At 26.7% G+C, this 16,258-nt stretch overlaps 3 protein-coding genes across 6 annotated transcripts; all 3 read right to left on the reverse strand.

Moving 5' to 3' along the window:
• Positions 1-719: 719 nt before the first annotated feature.
• On the reverse strand, positions 720-2,388 carry UGT74X1 (UDP-glycosyltransferase 74G1). Its single transcript, XM_004492984.3, has 2 exons — positions 1,747-2,388; positions 720-1,457 (listed from the first exon to the last, which is right to left on the reverse strand). The coding sequence occupies exons 1-2, from the start codon at positions 2,386-2,388 to the stop codon at positions 720-722; spliced, it is 1,380 nt and encodes a 459-aa protein (XP_004493041.1).
• Positions 2,389-7,818: 5,430 nt separating this feature from the next.
• On the reverse strand, positions 7,819-10,031 carry LOC101492507 (mogroside I-E synthase). Of its 2 annotated transcripts, XM_012713675.3 has the most exons (3): positions 9,855-10,031; positions 9,321-9,383; positions 7,819-8,564 (listed from the first exon to the last, which is right to left on the reverse strand). In XM_012713675.3, the coding sequence occupies exons 1-3, from the start codon at positions 9,942-9,944 to the stop codon at positions 7,830-7,832; spliced, it is 888 nt and encodes a 295-aa protein (XP_012569129.1). In that variant the 5' UTR covers positions 9,945-10,031; the 3' UTR covers positions 7,819-7,829. The 2 variants fall into 2 exon arrangements, with proteins under 2 accessions (XP_012569129.1, XP_012569128.1); XM_012713674.3 differs by having other exon boundaries at positions 9,321-10,031.
• A 3,437-nt stretch (positions 10,032-13,468) lies between these two features.
• LOC101498357 (AT-hook motif nuclear-localized protein 23) lies at positions 13,469-15,599 on the reverse strand. 3 transcript variants are annotated; one of them, XM_004492838.4, is made up of 3 exons: positions 15,440-15,599; positions 14,416-15,256; positions 13,469-13,733 (listed from the first exon to the last, which is right to left on the reverse strand). In XM_004492838.4, exon 2 carries the CDS (start codon positions 15,240-15,242, stop codon positions 14,439-14,441), a length of 804 nt encoding a protein of 267 aa, XP_004492895.1. In that variant the 5' UTR covers positions 15,243-15,256; positions 15,440-15,599; the 3' UTR covers positions 13,469-13,733; positions 14,416-14,438. The 3 variants fall into 3 exon arrangements, with proteins under 3 accessions (XP_004492895.1, XP_004492896.1, XP_073221887.1); XM_004492839.4 differs by lacking the exon at positions 13,469-13,733 and adding an exon at positions 14,157-14,288; XM_073365786.1 differs by lacking the exon at positions 13,469-13,733 and having other exon boundaries at positions 14,157-15,256.
• Positions 15,600-16,258: the final 659 nt, after the last annotated feature.

Here is a 16,258-nt window from a genome sequence, read left to right on the forward strand (position 1 = left end):
ACCAATTGAGATGTGGAATGACAAACCAACAGACTACTCAAATTTGAAGGTATTTGGTTCCTTAGCATTTGCTCACACAAGACAAGATAAGTTGGATCCTAGAACAATTAAATGTGTTTTCATTGGTTATCCTAAAGGAATAAAAGATTACAAGTTGTGGAGAATTGACCAAAATGTGCCACACAATATTCATGTATGATTAGTTTTGATCCATAGTCAAATTTCATGGAAGATTGACTTCATATTGTTTAAGGTCATTTATACACAAATGAGTAAAGTGGTTTATGGTAGGTAAGTAATTTCAATAATTAGATTTATTTGTCCACGCATTCATGAATCTTTGCGAATTTGATCATCTAAGTATTTAAGGTATTTGTCCACACATTTAAATAACGATAAAAGTTTAGAGACAAAAAAAAAAATCATCACTAATTTCGTTACTATGTGTTAAAGAAATCAAATTTAATAACTAATTTTATTTTTTGTCTTTTAATTTTCGTCGGTATTTAAACTTTTTCTAAGAGTGATAGTAAAAATGAAGAAAAAATAATGTGGTGACGGTTCAAGATATAAGTAAATAAATAAATCTAAAGTTACTCCAAAATTAATTAACTAAAATAAATGAAAACAATAAGCAACATTTTTTATAAAATAGATCGCAAAGGTACTCAAATTATTCTATAAGCTCAAACAAAATAAACATGATTAAATATGATTTATTAATTTGTGAGTCCATTCACCACATTGGACATGCTAGTAACAAACTCCATAATGTTTTTTTGAGAAATTCCTTCCTCACCAAAAGCTCCAACAGCCAAACTCTTCCATTGTGTGGCATTGCTCTTAATCTCTTTTCCTTTCTCACCCTCCATTATTTCCAATATACAATTCTTCAATTTATCTCCCCTTACAATTTCTTTTTCATCAATAGGAACTCTAATTCCCATCTTCCAAACATCAACAATAAACTTTGCATTGGTTCTTTGATCTGACCATTGTGGCATAGCAACAATTGGAACTCCTAAGCTCAATGATTCCAATGTAGAATTCCAACCACAATGTGTTACAAAACAACCTATAGCCTCATGAGCTAAAACTTTTAGTTGTGAGCACCATGTCACTACTAAGCCATTCTTTGACTTTTTTTCAAAATCTTTTGGTAGCTTAATCTCTTCAGCAGCTCTAACAACCCACAAGAAGTAACTTTCACTATCTCTTAAACCATAAGCTATTTCTTGTATTTGTTCCTCATCAAGTGTTCCCATGCTACCAAAAGAAACATAAACAACTGACCCTTTTGGCTTATCATTTAGCCATTCCATGCATTCTTCATTACTTTTGAATTGTGTAGCACCATAAGCTTCATCATCTTTAAGTCGTTTGTCTAAGAACATTGATGGTATGGATGGTCCTATGGACCTAAATTTGGGCCAAATCTTCATTGTCCAATCAACTACCTACAATTATTTTGTAATCACAACAAATACATATAACAAATAAAGATTTGATGAATAAGGAGATTGACCCACAAATAATAATGCTAAAGACTAACAAGAGGAATATTTTTATAGTTTAAGGACTAAAGAAATAAAATTTCATTTACTTTTAAAATTACTCATTCATTTTTATATACGTTAAGACTAACTTATCTAAAAGAATTGGCCTAAAGAGAATATAAACAATCTACGTCCTTGAATCGTTGTGTGATACCAAAAAATAGTTTTGAAGGGAAGGAAAAAACTATACCTTTTTTTCTATATCATACAATGAATTGCATAGAATCCAATCTGCTTTATCAATATTAGAGAATTGACCCACCATCAAATCAAGCAAAACTTGATTCTGTCCTTTTGGTAAGAAAAATGAAGGCATATCCCCAATTTCAAGTGTAGGCAACAAAGGAAGTGAAATCTCATTTTGTTCTATGATGGGAACTTTCAACTTTCCTATGTGAACATTGTAGAAAATACTATTCACCGACATATTTTGAGTGAGAAAACAAACACCAATGATCCCAAATCTCTTAGCAACATCAAGAGCCCAAGGAAAAAATGAATTATAAATAACACAATCAACCGTGTCACCTAATTTATTGAGTTTTTCAATAAGTTCAGCTAGAGTTTTTGGTCCTATTTTCCAAAATTGATCTAAATATGTTATGTATGATCCACCTGCTTCTTCAAGTCCACCGTTATCAAAACCATCTGAAATAGTTTCGATTGCAATTGAAGATGGTATACTTTGCAAGCTTTTGCGATAGTAAAGGGTGGTGACTAATGTCACTTTTACCCCTTCATGTTGCAAAAGCTTAGAGAGTTGAAGCATTGGATTAATGTGACCTTGTGCTGGAAATGACAACACCAAACAATGAACTGTTTTTTTCTCCATCTCTCTTTTACTCTTTTTGTGAAACGAGGAAGATGTGCCAACTTATATGACATATATAGTGCTTTGGAAAAATGACTATGTGACCAAAAATTTACGTGTCAATTATCAATTTTTTTTTTATATGAGATAAGATAACGACATGATTTTTGATGTAATTATAGTAAAAATCACATATTTTTAATGATTTAACAATTGTTATTAATTGACAATGTAAATCTTTTTTATAATTATAATGTATATGAATTAAATCTTAATATAGTAAATTACTTTTTAAAATGTTTTTAAAATATTTGCAAATTCGATAATTAAATGTATGAGTAAAAAATTTGTAACTTGCCTGTGCATACATTGTTAAAATCACCGTTTTTTTTTTATCAGGATGATATTAGAATATTTATACTTTGCTGGGTATTAATTTTAAGGAAAAATTACTCTTAAGTAATTATTTATATGTTTCTTTATTTGTTTATAAATATATGGTATAATATCACAATAGTTTGTTATTATGGTGCGTCAAAAAAAGTTGTCGTCGTATAAATGCAACATAATTTATTATTTCAAAGGAAGAGGATAACAACTAATCTCATAATTGACTTTTTAGGAAAAATCTCATAATAGTTAAAATAATAATAATAATGCAACGATATAAAAAAGGGCCAGTTAAATTAAATCCGTAAAAAAAAAAGGGGGCGTGTTATAAAACAACACAGAAAAGGGTGGATTGTGATCATATTTCCTCCACTAAATTTTTACGGAAGAAAATTAAGGATAACAAATTTATACTTAAATTGGTAATAAATATTATAAAAAAATCTCATAATAATAATAAAGTAGAATATAACTCGTGCGTTACACGAATGTAATTTGTAAAAAAAAAAATTTAATATAATTTTTGAAAAAGATTTGAAAGTGATATCTACATTATATAAATGTATCAATCTATTGTACACAAATTTCAATATGTGTAAGTTTCTTAATTTATAAGAATAATGGTTAATTAATAAAAGAATAAATGATATGAAAATAATTAAAAAATTTATAATAAAATAAGTGATTTTCACTCTAAAATATATGAGTGATTATTTGTAAAGACATTTAAAAAGATTATTAAAAAGAGATGTGTGATGGTTTTGTATACATTTTGTTTTGTTATAAACATTCAATCATTACAAAATACTTTCTTCATATAAAAAATAGAATATATGTTTTGCAAGCATTGATTTGAAATATATTTCTAAACATTGATTTGTATAGGATCATTATTTTTATTTTTGTTTTATTTTTTATCTTGAGTACTAGTATTTCTTTTTTTGACTAATGGAATGAACTACTATTTTTTATATTTTATGTTTCATATTTCATTTCTACTTAAACTTCTGATAACTAATCTTAATTAAAGATATTATGCCACATGTTTCTTTCAAAAAATATTTTGATTTAATTATCATTTTTGAAGAGTGTCTTTGATGAACAAACTCAAAATATTATTTTTTACAATAAAAATACGAAATAATATTAGAAATGATAAAATATCACTACTTTATTTTGATTTTTTTGCTGTTAATTAAAACTATATTTTGATTTTGATTAAATATATTCTTTTATACCAGAGGAATAAAATATATATCCGAAGCACTTATAAAAAAAAATAAATACAAATTATATATTACTTTAAAAATATTTAATGTATAATTTAACTTTTTTTTTCAAAGGCTTACTAATTTAAATAACTGTATTTCAATATTTTTTATTTATTTTAATTTAAACTTCATTATACTATTTGGGAATAAGTTTAATTATTGATTTTTAATATATGATGATTATGTTTTTATATATTTTACAGTAATTTATGGTTTTTTAACTATCAAAATGTAATAAAAATATTGTGATTTATTTATATGCAATGAATTAAATAAGAAAATGACAATTAAATTAAGTTTGTAATAAGAGTTATATTTTTTATTGTTGGTCTTTTAATTATAGTGATATAAACAAAAATTTGGTAAAATGAAGAATAAAAAATAAATGAATTCTAGAGGTGCCACATCATACCATTGAATAATGTGGTAAAATTAGTGTTACATAATATATAAGAATGTGATGTGTCAATATACTCAGATGAATAATAGAAAAAATACCGTTCAATTTTTTGTTAAAGAAAAATATGATTTTTAAAATAAATTAATCAATTATAAATGTGTATTATTAGTTAAATCATTAGCCAAAGAAACTGTCAGAAAAAGTATTATTATTATAACTCACAATTGTTAGAAAATAACATAACTAATTAAGGAAATATTTTTTACTTTTGTACATTTTTTATGGATATTTAGTTACACTAAAACTTAAAAAGCAACCAATTTTGTTTGAATTTATCATATATACATATATTATACTAGTAATTATTTTATTTATGTGTAACATAAAATATTTATTTTTAATAAGTAAAGAAGTTTTTAAAATACATATGAACTCGGTATTACAGTGAACAAAACTTTATTTAGACTAGTAAAAGTATTAATTTGTATAAAATATTATCGTATCTGCATAAACTTAAGTGATATTACGTCGATCAACAATAATTATAATTCTATGTTTTAAAATTTTAGAGTAACTTGATTTTGATTAAAGAACATAAACAAAGTAACAATAAGAGTAAATATTGTGTAAAAATAGTGAGATAAAACGTTGATATTAAATTTCATCAATTTTACTTTTTTTTTTAATGAGATGAAAAGTCAACTTTCTTTATTAATCATCCATTCCTCAAATGTTTAGAAAAGAAGTTTGAAATTAGATTCAATTATATTCCTATAAATTAGATCCAATAGATGACTTATATCAATCAAGATCCATAAAAGTATTTTTCAATAAAATTTCAAAAGAGATACATGAGAGTTTGATTAATTACATTTTAATCCCAACAAATGTAGTTTAGCTACTCTTGATAGTCAAGGAAATGAGATCAAATGAGAAGAAAGTCTTCAATGTTTCCTTAAGATGATTTCTCCCTCAAAAATTCTTCTTTGATGTAAGAAGTCAAATAGTTCCTCCGGTTTCAATTTTTCCTTTTATATGACAAGCAAGTAGGTCACTAAGTGACCAATTCGTTAGGCGAGTGGAAACTTTCTACGTAAATTGTACATTTTTTTTTTATTTTGAAGTAAGTTCCTGAATCTGAAAATTGTTTTAGATCGCTTGGCTAGTTCAATCTTATCTGACATATTGACTCTGAAAATTCTCCTATTTTGATTATGTCTCAAATTCGTTTGGCCAACTCAATTTACCTGGACAAATTTTTGTTGATTTGATCTTTCACTTGCAAATTTGCTTTCAATCCAATCAATTTTCTAAAAACACAAAAAGAGTGATCAAAACAAGTCATAAATTGTAATTGTTTTTTCTACTCTCTTGTGAAATACTTAAAATTACACAACTATTATAAAATGGAGGGTTAATCAATATGTTTATTACGAAATTAAGTCCATAAGTGTCTTTAGTTTAAAGCATTTATAAGTAAAATTTATTCTTATCACCAAGTTCACACAATCATGTGCTAGTAAGTTGGACAAACATCCTACCATGGTTTGAGTACACTTGGCAGCCATATTGCACCACCTCGGCAAGAAACATGACACATCACAAAAACAAACACTACACCTAGAATGACACCAATATACATGTGTTAAGTTAAGTACATAGTTGTACAACGTCGACTCTGAGCATGTTTAGCGGGTACGACTGCATATGATTCTAAATTTTTAAGAATATCAAAATTTTATTTTTATAGTATAAAAAATTATATTGTAAAAATATGTCAAAAGTTAATTGGTTCAATATTTTTTTTTTTAAACTCTAAGTCATAAATTATTAATTTATAAATCATTAGACCATTATAATTGAATATGTACAAAAACTTATAGACCTTTTTTAACCTTATGAAAAAAATTAGAACCCTAGATAACAAAAATATTTTGTTTATCAATTCTCCTATTCTTGTTATCCTTTGATTCCTAAAGTTTGTGAAAAAGAACAAAAAATTCAGATTATTTTTCAGAATCTCTTTTATTAACAATTGTTTGTTTCTATTTCTATCTCAAAAAAATTATCTCTTGTTGAGATGAATATTGAATAAGAATTATCATATAAAAACATGTTAATTATATGAAAGATAATTAAATTAATTTTTATTATTTTTATCATAAAAATCAAGATAAATGAATTAATATGTATAAAAAATATAATAAAATGATTAATATCACATCAAATATAATAAATTTTATTATTCTTATATAATTTATAAAAATAAATAATTTATATTATAAAAAACACATATTTAAATTTCGCACAAGACATAAAATTTTCAGAACAACTCTTAATATATATATATATATGTGCGTGTGTGTGTGTCTGTGTATATAGTTCTCTATGATTATATTTATTCAAGTATTCTTTCAACACTTCGTAGAGGAAGACTTCATAGAAGAAGAGCTAAGCACTGGTCTAAAAACACGACTTCTATTCTTCAAAATATATTCTAAAAATCTAATTTTAGAATGCATTATTTTTATAATAAGGAAATTAAGTATACAATTATTAAAACACATCTGAATGACTTCCAAAACTTACTTTTTGAAGCATAATAAAAATAATGCAGGTACTTAAAAAAAGACGGTGCAAAAAAGTCTCATCCATTATTGGCCACAGGCTATCTAATTTGATGGACCCTCTACCCAACATTTCTCACCTTTTTTTATCAAATTTCACAATCTGATTTTGTAAAACTTCAATTATGTAGTAAAAAATATGAATAATGATATTACTAGAAGTTCCTAAGCAATAGTATATTTTGCACATTTTAAATATATATTGAGAGATAGATGAACAACTATGATCTAACTTTACATCATAATATGATCGGATCGCACACAAAAAATTCAAAATATGTTTCCAAGAGTCAGAAAATAGGTGGTAACGTTCAAGGCCAATATTTTAATTATTTGAACTTGTGTTTGGCTTAAAGGTTAATTTTTATAAGAGTCTTCTTGTTGGAATAAATGTGAATGAGTCTTGTTCGCATGGAATGGCGAAAATGTTACTTTGTAAAGTGTGCGACAAAGGAGGTTGGTGTTTTGGAAACTGCTAATCTATCTTGTTCATGCTAAGTTGTATGGACGGAATAATGAAATCGTTCAAATTGAAGAAAATATTGCTTCGTATCAACGACAAATATGAAATATTAAGTGAATTTAACTTCTCTAAAGTAAAAGTTGCTAACGTGAATAAATCAATTAATTGATATTTTAACCGGTCATTCATGTGAACATATTATCAATTATTAATTTGATTATCAATAATTAATATTATTCACTTTATTATTTAAAGTGAGATGTTCACGAGAATCCAAATATAAATTGAGTAAATCAAGAATTAATTTGTGGTTATTTATCTATTGCTTGTAAATGAAACAAGCTAGTAACAAACTCCATAATGTTTTTTTGAGAACTTCCTTCCTCATCAAAAGCTCGAACAGCCAAACTCTTCCATTGTGTGGCATTGTTCTTAATCTCTTTGCCTTTCTCACCCTCCATTATTTCCAATATACAATCCTTCAATTTATCTTTCCTCACAATTTGTTTCTCATCAATAGGAGCCCTAATTCCAATTTTCCAAACATCAACAATAAACTTTGCATTGGTGGTTTGGTCTGACCATTGTGGCATTGCAACAATTGGAACTCCTAAGCTTATAGCTTCCAATGTTGAATTCCAACCACAATGTGTTACAAAGCATCCTATAGCTTCATGTGCTAGAACTTTTAATTGGGAGCACCATGTCACAACCAAACCCTTTTGTGATTTCTTTTCAAAATATTTGGGGAGTTTGGTCTCTTGAGAGGGAATAACTACCCATAAGAAGTAATTTTCACAATCTTTCAAACCACAAGCTACTTCCTCTATTTGTTCCTCATTGAGTGATGCCAAACTACCAAAAGAAACATAAACCACTGACCCTTTTGGCTTATCATTTAGCCATTCCATGCAATATTCTTCACTTTTGAATTGTGGGGCACCATAATCTTCATCATATTTAATTCTTTTGTCTAAGAACATGGATGGTATGGAAGGCCCTATGGTTCTAAAGTTGGGCCAAATATTCATTGTCCAATCAGCCACCTACAAAAGGAATTTTTAGTCAAAATTATTTGTGCCTAATTTAATATTTATTGAAATACATAACCAAAAGAACAACTCATACGTGGTGAATCATTGGTACACAATTGGATGGGCCTTTGTATTGGTTTGAGCCCATAGGCTCAAATGTTTTTTAATACCAAGTTTTATTTTCATGATAAAATATAACTTAATGAGTTTTAATAATAATTTTACATTGCATTCTTTCGTACGAGTTCTAGCTATATAGTTTCACTAAAGTTTATAAAAATCTTTTTTTTACAGTAGAAAAGAGTTTATAAAAAACTACAAGTAATTTTGTTTTAAAAGTTAGAAGTTTATCAAATTGCCAAAATAAAAAGATAGATACAAGTTTGAAAATATTTAAGAAAATCGAATAAAACATAAAATTTTCAAATATTTATAAAAGATATATACATACACTAACTGTTATTTTTTTCTTCATATTACTACATTTTGAAATAATAAAATTAATACTCCCTTCACAAAAAAATATAAGCAAAAAAAAAGCATATGTATATAAAACATAAAACATATATTTATATATTTTGTTTTAAAAAAAGTTAAATTAATAACAAAAACTAAATTTATGAGTCATAGCCTAATGAGACATATGAAAGACGAAAATAATAATTAAAAATAAATAATAATTTGTGATTTTTTTTTTTAAGTGCTATTAATTAATTAAAGAGTTTAATTTATATATAGCATAAAATATCTTAATTAGAAGTTGTTTACCTCTTGGTGAAGCTCGTAGAAGGAATTGCAAAGGATCCAATCAGCTTTATCCATGTTAGAAAACTGATCCAAACAAAGATGAAGAAAAGTTGGATCTTTTTCATAGGTATGAAAGAAAGAAGGCATGTCCCTATATTGTAGTTGAGGAAGCATAGGAAGTGAAATATTCTCTTTCACATCAAGTGGAACTCTTAACTTTCCCATATAAGCATGATAGTATATACTATGAATACCAATATTTTGAGTGAGAAAAGCAACACCAACAATTCCAAATCTCTTAGCAACATCAAGAGCCCAAGGATAAAATGAATCATAAATAACACAATCAATAGGGCAATTTGTTGTACCAAGCTTCTCAATAAGCTTTTCAAGATTTTGTGGACCTACTTGCCAAAAGTGATCTAAATAAAACTTAAAATTTTTTGCTTCCCCAATCCCTCCGTTGTCGAAACCATCAGAAATGGTTTCGAGTGTAATGGAGGGTGGTAGTTTTTGCAAGTTCTTGGCGAAGAAAAAAGTTGTGACTAGTGTTACCTTCACTCCTTGGTATTTTAAAAGCTTAGAGAATTGTAGCATGGGACTAATGTGACCCTGAGCTGGAAATGATAACAACAAACAATGCATTGTGTTGGTTATGTCTTTCTTTTGCACTTCAAATTTTCAATTAGAAAGAAGGACCAATTTATTGATCATAACTATAAGGAAGTAGAATTTACGTGCGACAAAGATTACATGACAACTAATGACATGGTTAGATGATTAATTTATATATTTAAATAATTTCAATTTTTAATTTTGAAAGGCCGGCAACAATTGGTTTCTTGTTATTCGGAAAGGGTAATGTATGCCAACGGAGAAATTGAAGATGAATTTAATGTACGCCAATTGGTTTCTTGTTATTAGAGGTTAGACTTCTACAATTTGATGAATTAGAATTTTAATCCTCATTAAAAAAAAAATACTCATATTTAATGTTTGACACACTTCGAATAAAAATTTATGAGAAAATAAAAAAAAAAAAATTAAGAAAATGATTACGGAACCATCTAGTAATTGATGATAAAAGGATTGACTAAAGGAGGTCGATGAGTCTTTGGGGATTGCGAACGATCTAGGTGTAGGTGGATTTGATGGGTTAGAAGAGACGTTGAATTGATTGGGCTAAGCGACTTTGTAAAGGCCTAAATTAATGTTCTTCTTTTAATCCTAAAAGTTTAAACCTTTCAAAATTATAAATTAATTCAATTTAGAGGATACTTAAGTTACATTAGCTTATAGTGAACAAGAGTAGCAAAATATACTTACCAAAATCCATATTGTAACATCAATATAAAATTTATTAAATGCCAGTGGTATTTTATTGCAATGATCAAACATTCCTAATTAATATTGTTAAACAATCCATCTTTATAATCGTCACATGATTAGTATCATAGGTTTGGAAGCAACCTGATCAAATGCTCACATAGATTTGCATTCACACAATCATTAATAGACATGTCAATAAATTATTATCGAAATATGCAAAATTTATTTTTATATGTAAATTAAAAGACTCAATCAAAATACTAAACATATAATTAATCTGCAATCAAAGCTAAAAAAAAAATATACACATCTCTTATTTTGTCCATCTCTCAATCTCATATTTTGGTGAAGTTCTACAACCTTTTTAAAAGATTGGTAGAGTTTATTAACTTTAGTTTGATGTTGGATTTGGACATTTAATAATAAAATTTCAACTTGAAAAAAATCTTCTTTTTATTGGAAAATAATAAGAGTTTAATTGCAATATACAGGCAATGTAAAAAGTTTTATACAATTGACATATCATAATTATTTGTAGGTTTGATTTGAGAAGTAGTTATTATAAAAATTAAATATTTTTAAAAATTTAACATTGTATATTAATTAAATCCAAATAAAACTTGACTTATATAAACATGACGGACGAATCCAAAAATTTATCGAGGCAAAAAGAGTAATAAAATAATATTAACGTACTAATATAATGAACTAGTGTGTAACATTTGTCCACTTTTATAGATTATTTAAAAAAATCAATTATTTGACTGGTAAAGAAAGATAAAATAGTTAAATAAAAAATAAAAATTATGAGAAAAAAGTTTTACACTAAAATTTAGTATATATCTTTTTATATATAAATATATAATTTAAAAATATCAATTATTTAATTACATAGAGAAGAATAAATTTCAAATAAAACATTTTAAATGAAAGATAGAAAAGGGAAAAACTAAAAAAAATTAAAAAAAAAAAAACTTAATTTCATTTTTTATCCCTCTAATTTATCAATTGTGCGATTTTGATTCTCTGATTTAAAACAAGTGATTTTAACCCCTCACATTTACCTTATTTCTGATTGTGCGGTCACTCACTCGTTTTTTTCAATTTTTTGGTGATACAACATAACATGTTGATTTTTTAATGATATGGCATGACGCGATTGAAATTTTTTATTTTAATTAAAAAATAAATTAAAAGAATATATGTTATATCTCCTATGTGATTATTTCTTCCTCCTTCGTCGTCCAAATATGAGTCCTATCGAGATTTTCTCTTGGAAAAACATTGTGTTTTCTATTGGTTTCTGAGTATATATGTAAATCGAAATCTTCTCGCGTTTTTCTTGAATTTCTTTTTGACACAACTTTGAAGTCATTTTTTTTTTTGAGTTTGAATGAAGTTGAAAACAAAAGTTTAGTTAATGAAAATGGTGTGATAGCGAAAGTAGTTGAAGAATTGATAGAAATCTCAAAATAGAGAAAAATAGAAAATTAGAGATTCTTATTTTAAATTTTTTAATTAAGTAAATATAATTTATTTATTTTATTTAATTAAAATAATACTTTTTTATAAAATATTCATTAAAATAATTAACATTATATCATGTCAAGTCATTAAAAAGTTCACTCTATTACGTCGTATCATAAAAAAATTGGGAAAAACAAGTGGAAGAGTGTAAAATCTAAAATGAATAAATGTGAGACGATAAAATTATTCGTTTTAAACTAGTGGACTAACACAATTGAAAAATTAGAGAGGTCAAAATTGCAACTAAGCCAATAAAAAATAAAAATAACAACACTTAATAACTAACCTAACTAACTTTCTTTTTTGTGTTAGAAAATATAATAAATTTTATCATAATTAATTCATACAACTATAGAATTATAGTACATCCAACTTAACAAAATCAATCTTTCTTAGTTTTCTCAACTGAGTCAGGGCCTAATATAACTTTTATATCAATACTTTGAGAGTTATTATAATTTAAGGAAAAGGGGTAAGTATACAACTTAAGGAAGAATATATCACATATTTAAGGAAGACAATATCACATGCATGTTATTCTTTTAAGACACATTCTAGTGGATAAACATGCCTTTTGTTGGGAAAGATGAGTTATAATACTATGAATTTGTTAATACAAAAAACTCTTATATCTTATAGTTAGTGTGTGTATATATATGTGCGCTCAATCTACCAATCAAAGTTAGCTTATCTACCGTAGTACAAGCAACAAAATATATTCCTAGTTTATTTAATATAAAAGTAAGTGTTTTATTTTGTCTCTTTAATAATTGAATATAGTACATGAATGAATTATTCGACATGTAGACATTTGGTTTTTAAATTAATAGCTAAATGTGTATTTATATTAGGAAAAACTATTTTTTATTATTTATATAATTATAATGGATTTGTTTATTACTGTTTTTTCTATAATTTTTGTTTTTATTATAACTTTAAAAAAAATTAAAATTAAAGCTTCAAATGAAAATTAATTTAAATAATTTATCGTAAAATATTATTTTAAGTATTTTATCTATATGTTATAATTTTTTTAATAAAGAAATTTTAAAAACTCATTAAAATAAAAAACTATTTGGAGAAATTCTATATAAAACTCATTTTTCTGAATATATTTTTTTTAAAAGAAATATGATTTTTATCATATAAGAATCTCTAATAATGAATATCTAAATTGTTGAATATCAAAATTACTTTTTTTATCAGTAACAAATAAAACTCAAATAATTTATATTATTTTTAAGTAAATTTTCATAAAAATCATTTTTAGAATTATATAAATAAATCACTTTTGTAAAAATTTAAAACAAATGGATTCAATAACTAGATATTATTTACTATTTATGATAAAATCGAAATATACAAAAATTAATAAATAACTCTTTAATTTATAAAAATAATGTAAATAAGAAATATATGAAAACATTTGGATTTGTGAATCTAACGTACTTAGTTATATAGAGAAAACGACCTAAAAGTAATGTAACACACGTAATTACTTAGAACCTTTTGCCCTCTCACTGTACAAGTAAATTTGTTCTTCCAGCGACGCATTTCTCTTCTCCATTTGAATCGAATCTAAAATTGATAAATATTTTAAAAGAGATCAAGTTAGATGCTTCAAATACCTATATATAGCAAAAGTGTGCATTATTAATATATAAATTAATTATGTATATTAGACGACTTCAAAAAAAATATGACAATCGCATTGAACTCATTAAGGAAACAAAAATCAAGAAATATAATTAGTTTTTCCCCACTTGTTTATGGTGGAGTTAATTATAGAGAGAGGTACGATAACCTTCATTAGGTCAAAAGCAATAATGTTTGGATTCTTTTATTTATTTATTCTTTGAGTGCCAACAAAAAAGACAAATAATCAACATGTGTGTCCATTATTTTGAACGATCAAGTTATCCATATACTTTGTTTTTGATTCGTTTTTACATGTAAGAGAGAAACCTTATAAAAAAAAAATAATCAAAATCCAAATATATGTTTATTGAGCTAATGAATATTTATTCAACTGAAGGGTTAATCACAAGAATTTAATCTAACAACTCCAACAACCAAAGAGAAATGTTTTACAATTGTTCCTAGCTAGAAATTAATTTAGTCCTTACAACATACCTAGCCAAGGAAATTAAGAAAATGAATTAACGAGACATGAATTGAAAATCAGCACTTCTCACAAATGATTCAAAGGAAATTAAAATACTAATTGGAACTAATATATATGTTTAAATATTAAACTCACCTTTGTGCCCCAATTAATTAAGTTCAATAAGATTGTCTTCCACCAGAATTTCCAGCCCAACCATCAACAGGTAATTGAGGCATATTTAGAGGCAAATTGAAGAATGGAAGCCCTGAAGATGGGTCAGGAAAAGAGTTATTAACACCATCACCGCCACCACCACCACCTGTAGAAGATTGTCCTTGTTGCATCTGAAGAGATTCATCTTCTTCCAACGGTAACCTCTCATAAGCTACGTTAGTGAAAGATGAAGCGATAACAATAACCGGTCCAGATGCAACCAAAGGACCAACAACATTTCCTCCCACAACTTGACCTTGACCTCCCCCAAGGAATACACTCAGACTAGTAGCGCCTGGTGGAGCCGGGGGAGGTAGAAATGATCCAGACAAAGATAATATCTCAAATCTTCCGTGGAGAGTCACTACAGACCCTGCAGCAGCTGGCTGCCGTAGGATCACGTTAGTGACTGTTCCACTACCACTAAGGACACAGATCCCTCTTTGACGCTTCCTTGCATAGGTAGCCACAGAGTCAAACACATCACAACCACTACTAACTTCAAGGATATGAGCCCTAAGTGTGTTTGCACTCTCTCTTGTGATGATCACAGGTGGTTTAGGTTTGTTCTTTGAGCCTGGAGGTCTTCCCCTTGGTCTACGTCCGACAACGTCGCCGAGACCTTGATTTGGTGAAACTAGGTCAAGCCCTTCATGGTTGTTATTTCCATGATCTTGGTCTTGACTCTCATCATGAACTTCAAGGTCAGGGCGTTGAAGACGATGAACAAAGTGTTGTGATGCTGAACCCAAGTCTATGCCGGCCATATACACACAAAGTTCTAAAAGAAGTGTAAACAAAAAAGAAAGCAAGAAAATTATTATAGTAATTAAATAAGAAAGAAATTTTAGAATAGTAATGAACAATTAAATTATATATGTAAGTATACAGGAATAATAAAAAATATTTAAACAAAAAATAAATAAAACAAGTATTAGATTTAGGAGTGTCCAATGATTCAAACCTCAAAACGAATAGAAAAACAAAGGGATCAATTGAGTACTGCTGAGAAAATGGAATGGGATGAGGTTGGAAGAGGAAAGAGAGAGACAAATAAAGTAGGAAAACTTGCAGCCATTCTCACAACCAAGAAAGTATACTTAAGAATATAATATTAATGGTGGGATTAAACTATGATAGTTTTTTATTAATTTCTTTCAAAACCACATTAATTCTATACTCTAAAATATTAGTTTTACTAATTACACCCTACTTTTTTTAATTACACTCAAATAAATATCTATGTAAATTAAATTAATATTTACATTAAATACATAAATTGAGTTCATATAACTTATTTAAACATGACTGGAAAAAAATGGATATAGCCAAACAAAATGTCAAAAAATGAGAGGATGATGTTAAAATTGTGTCTATATCTTTGGAGGATGTGTGGGTGGGTGAAAGAGATAGAGAGAGAGAGACAGGTAGGTTAAGATGGTTATTTAGGAAACCTAGGTTACCTTTCGATAAAGAGAAAACATAAAATATTGCAACCCTTAACTAATAAGTAATTATTGCACATGTTGAACAATTACTTTAAAATAATTAGTGGTTTTAATTGCTTTCTTTATTTCATAGATCAATAAACTAAAACACGCAATTGTACGAGGCTTTGTTGACCACAAGCTATATCTTCCAATTGTTAAAACAAAAAATTAATATATTTTCATTTTTTTTGTTTTGATAAGTTTATAAGAGTCTTATGATTTATTTCAAGAGGTTTTGACTCGAAATAATTAACATCTCTTCTTTTATAATATGCTAGGGTTGAATTCTTTCC

The sequence above is a fragment of the Cicer arietinum genome, chromosome 3, assembly GCF_000331145.2.
Source record: "Cicer arietinum cultivar CDC Frontier isolate Library 1 chromosome 3, Cicar.CDCFrontier_v2.0, whole genome shotgun sequence".
In the NCBI taxonomy this organism is placed as follows: domain Eukaryota; kingdom Viridiplantae; phylum Streptophyta; class Magnoliopsida; order Fabales; family Fabaceae; genus Cicer; species Cicer arietinum.

Coding starts and splice junctions, on each gene's coding strand:
- LOC101498357 (XM_004492838.4), bottom strand. CDS start 15,242: ATGGCCGGCATAGACTTGGGTTCAGCATCACAACACTTTGTTCATCGT.
- UGT74X1 (XM_004492984.3), bottom strand. CDS start 2,388: ATGGAGAAAAAAACAGTTCATTGTTTGGTGTTGTCATTTCCAGCACAA. Junction 1,458..1,746: donor TGTATGATATAGAAAAAAAG/GTATAGTTTTTT, acceptor AAATAATTGTAG/GTAGTTGATTGGACAATGAA.
- LOC101492507 (XM_012713674.3), bottom strand. CDS start 9,944: ATGCATTGTTTGTTGTTATCATTTCCAGCTCAGGGTCACATTAGTCCC. Junction 8,565..9,320: donor TCTACGAGCTTCACCAAGAG/GTAAACAACTTC, acceptor TTCCTTTTGTAG/GTGGCTGATTGGACAATGAA.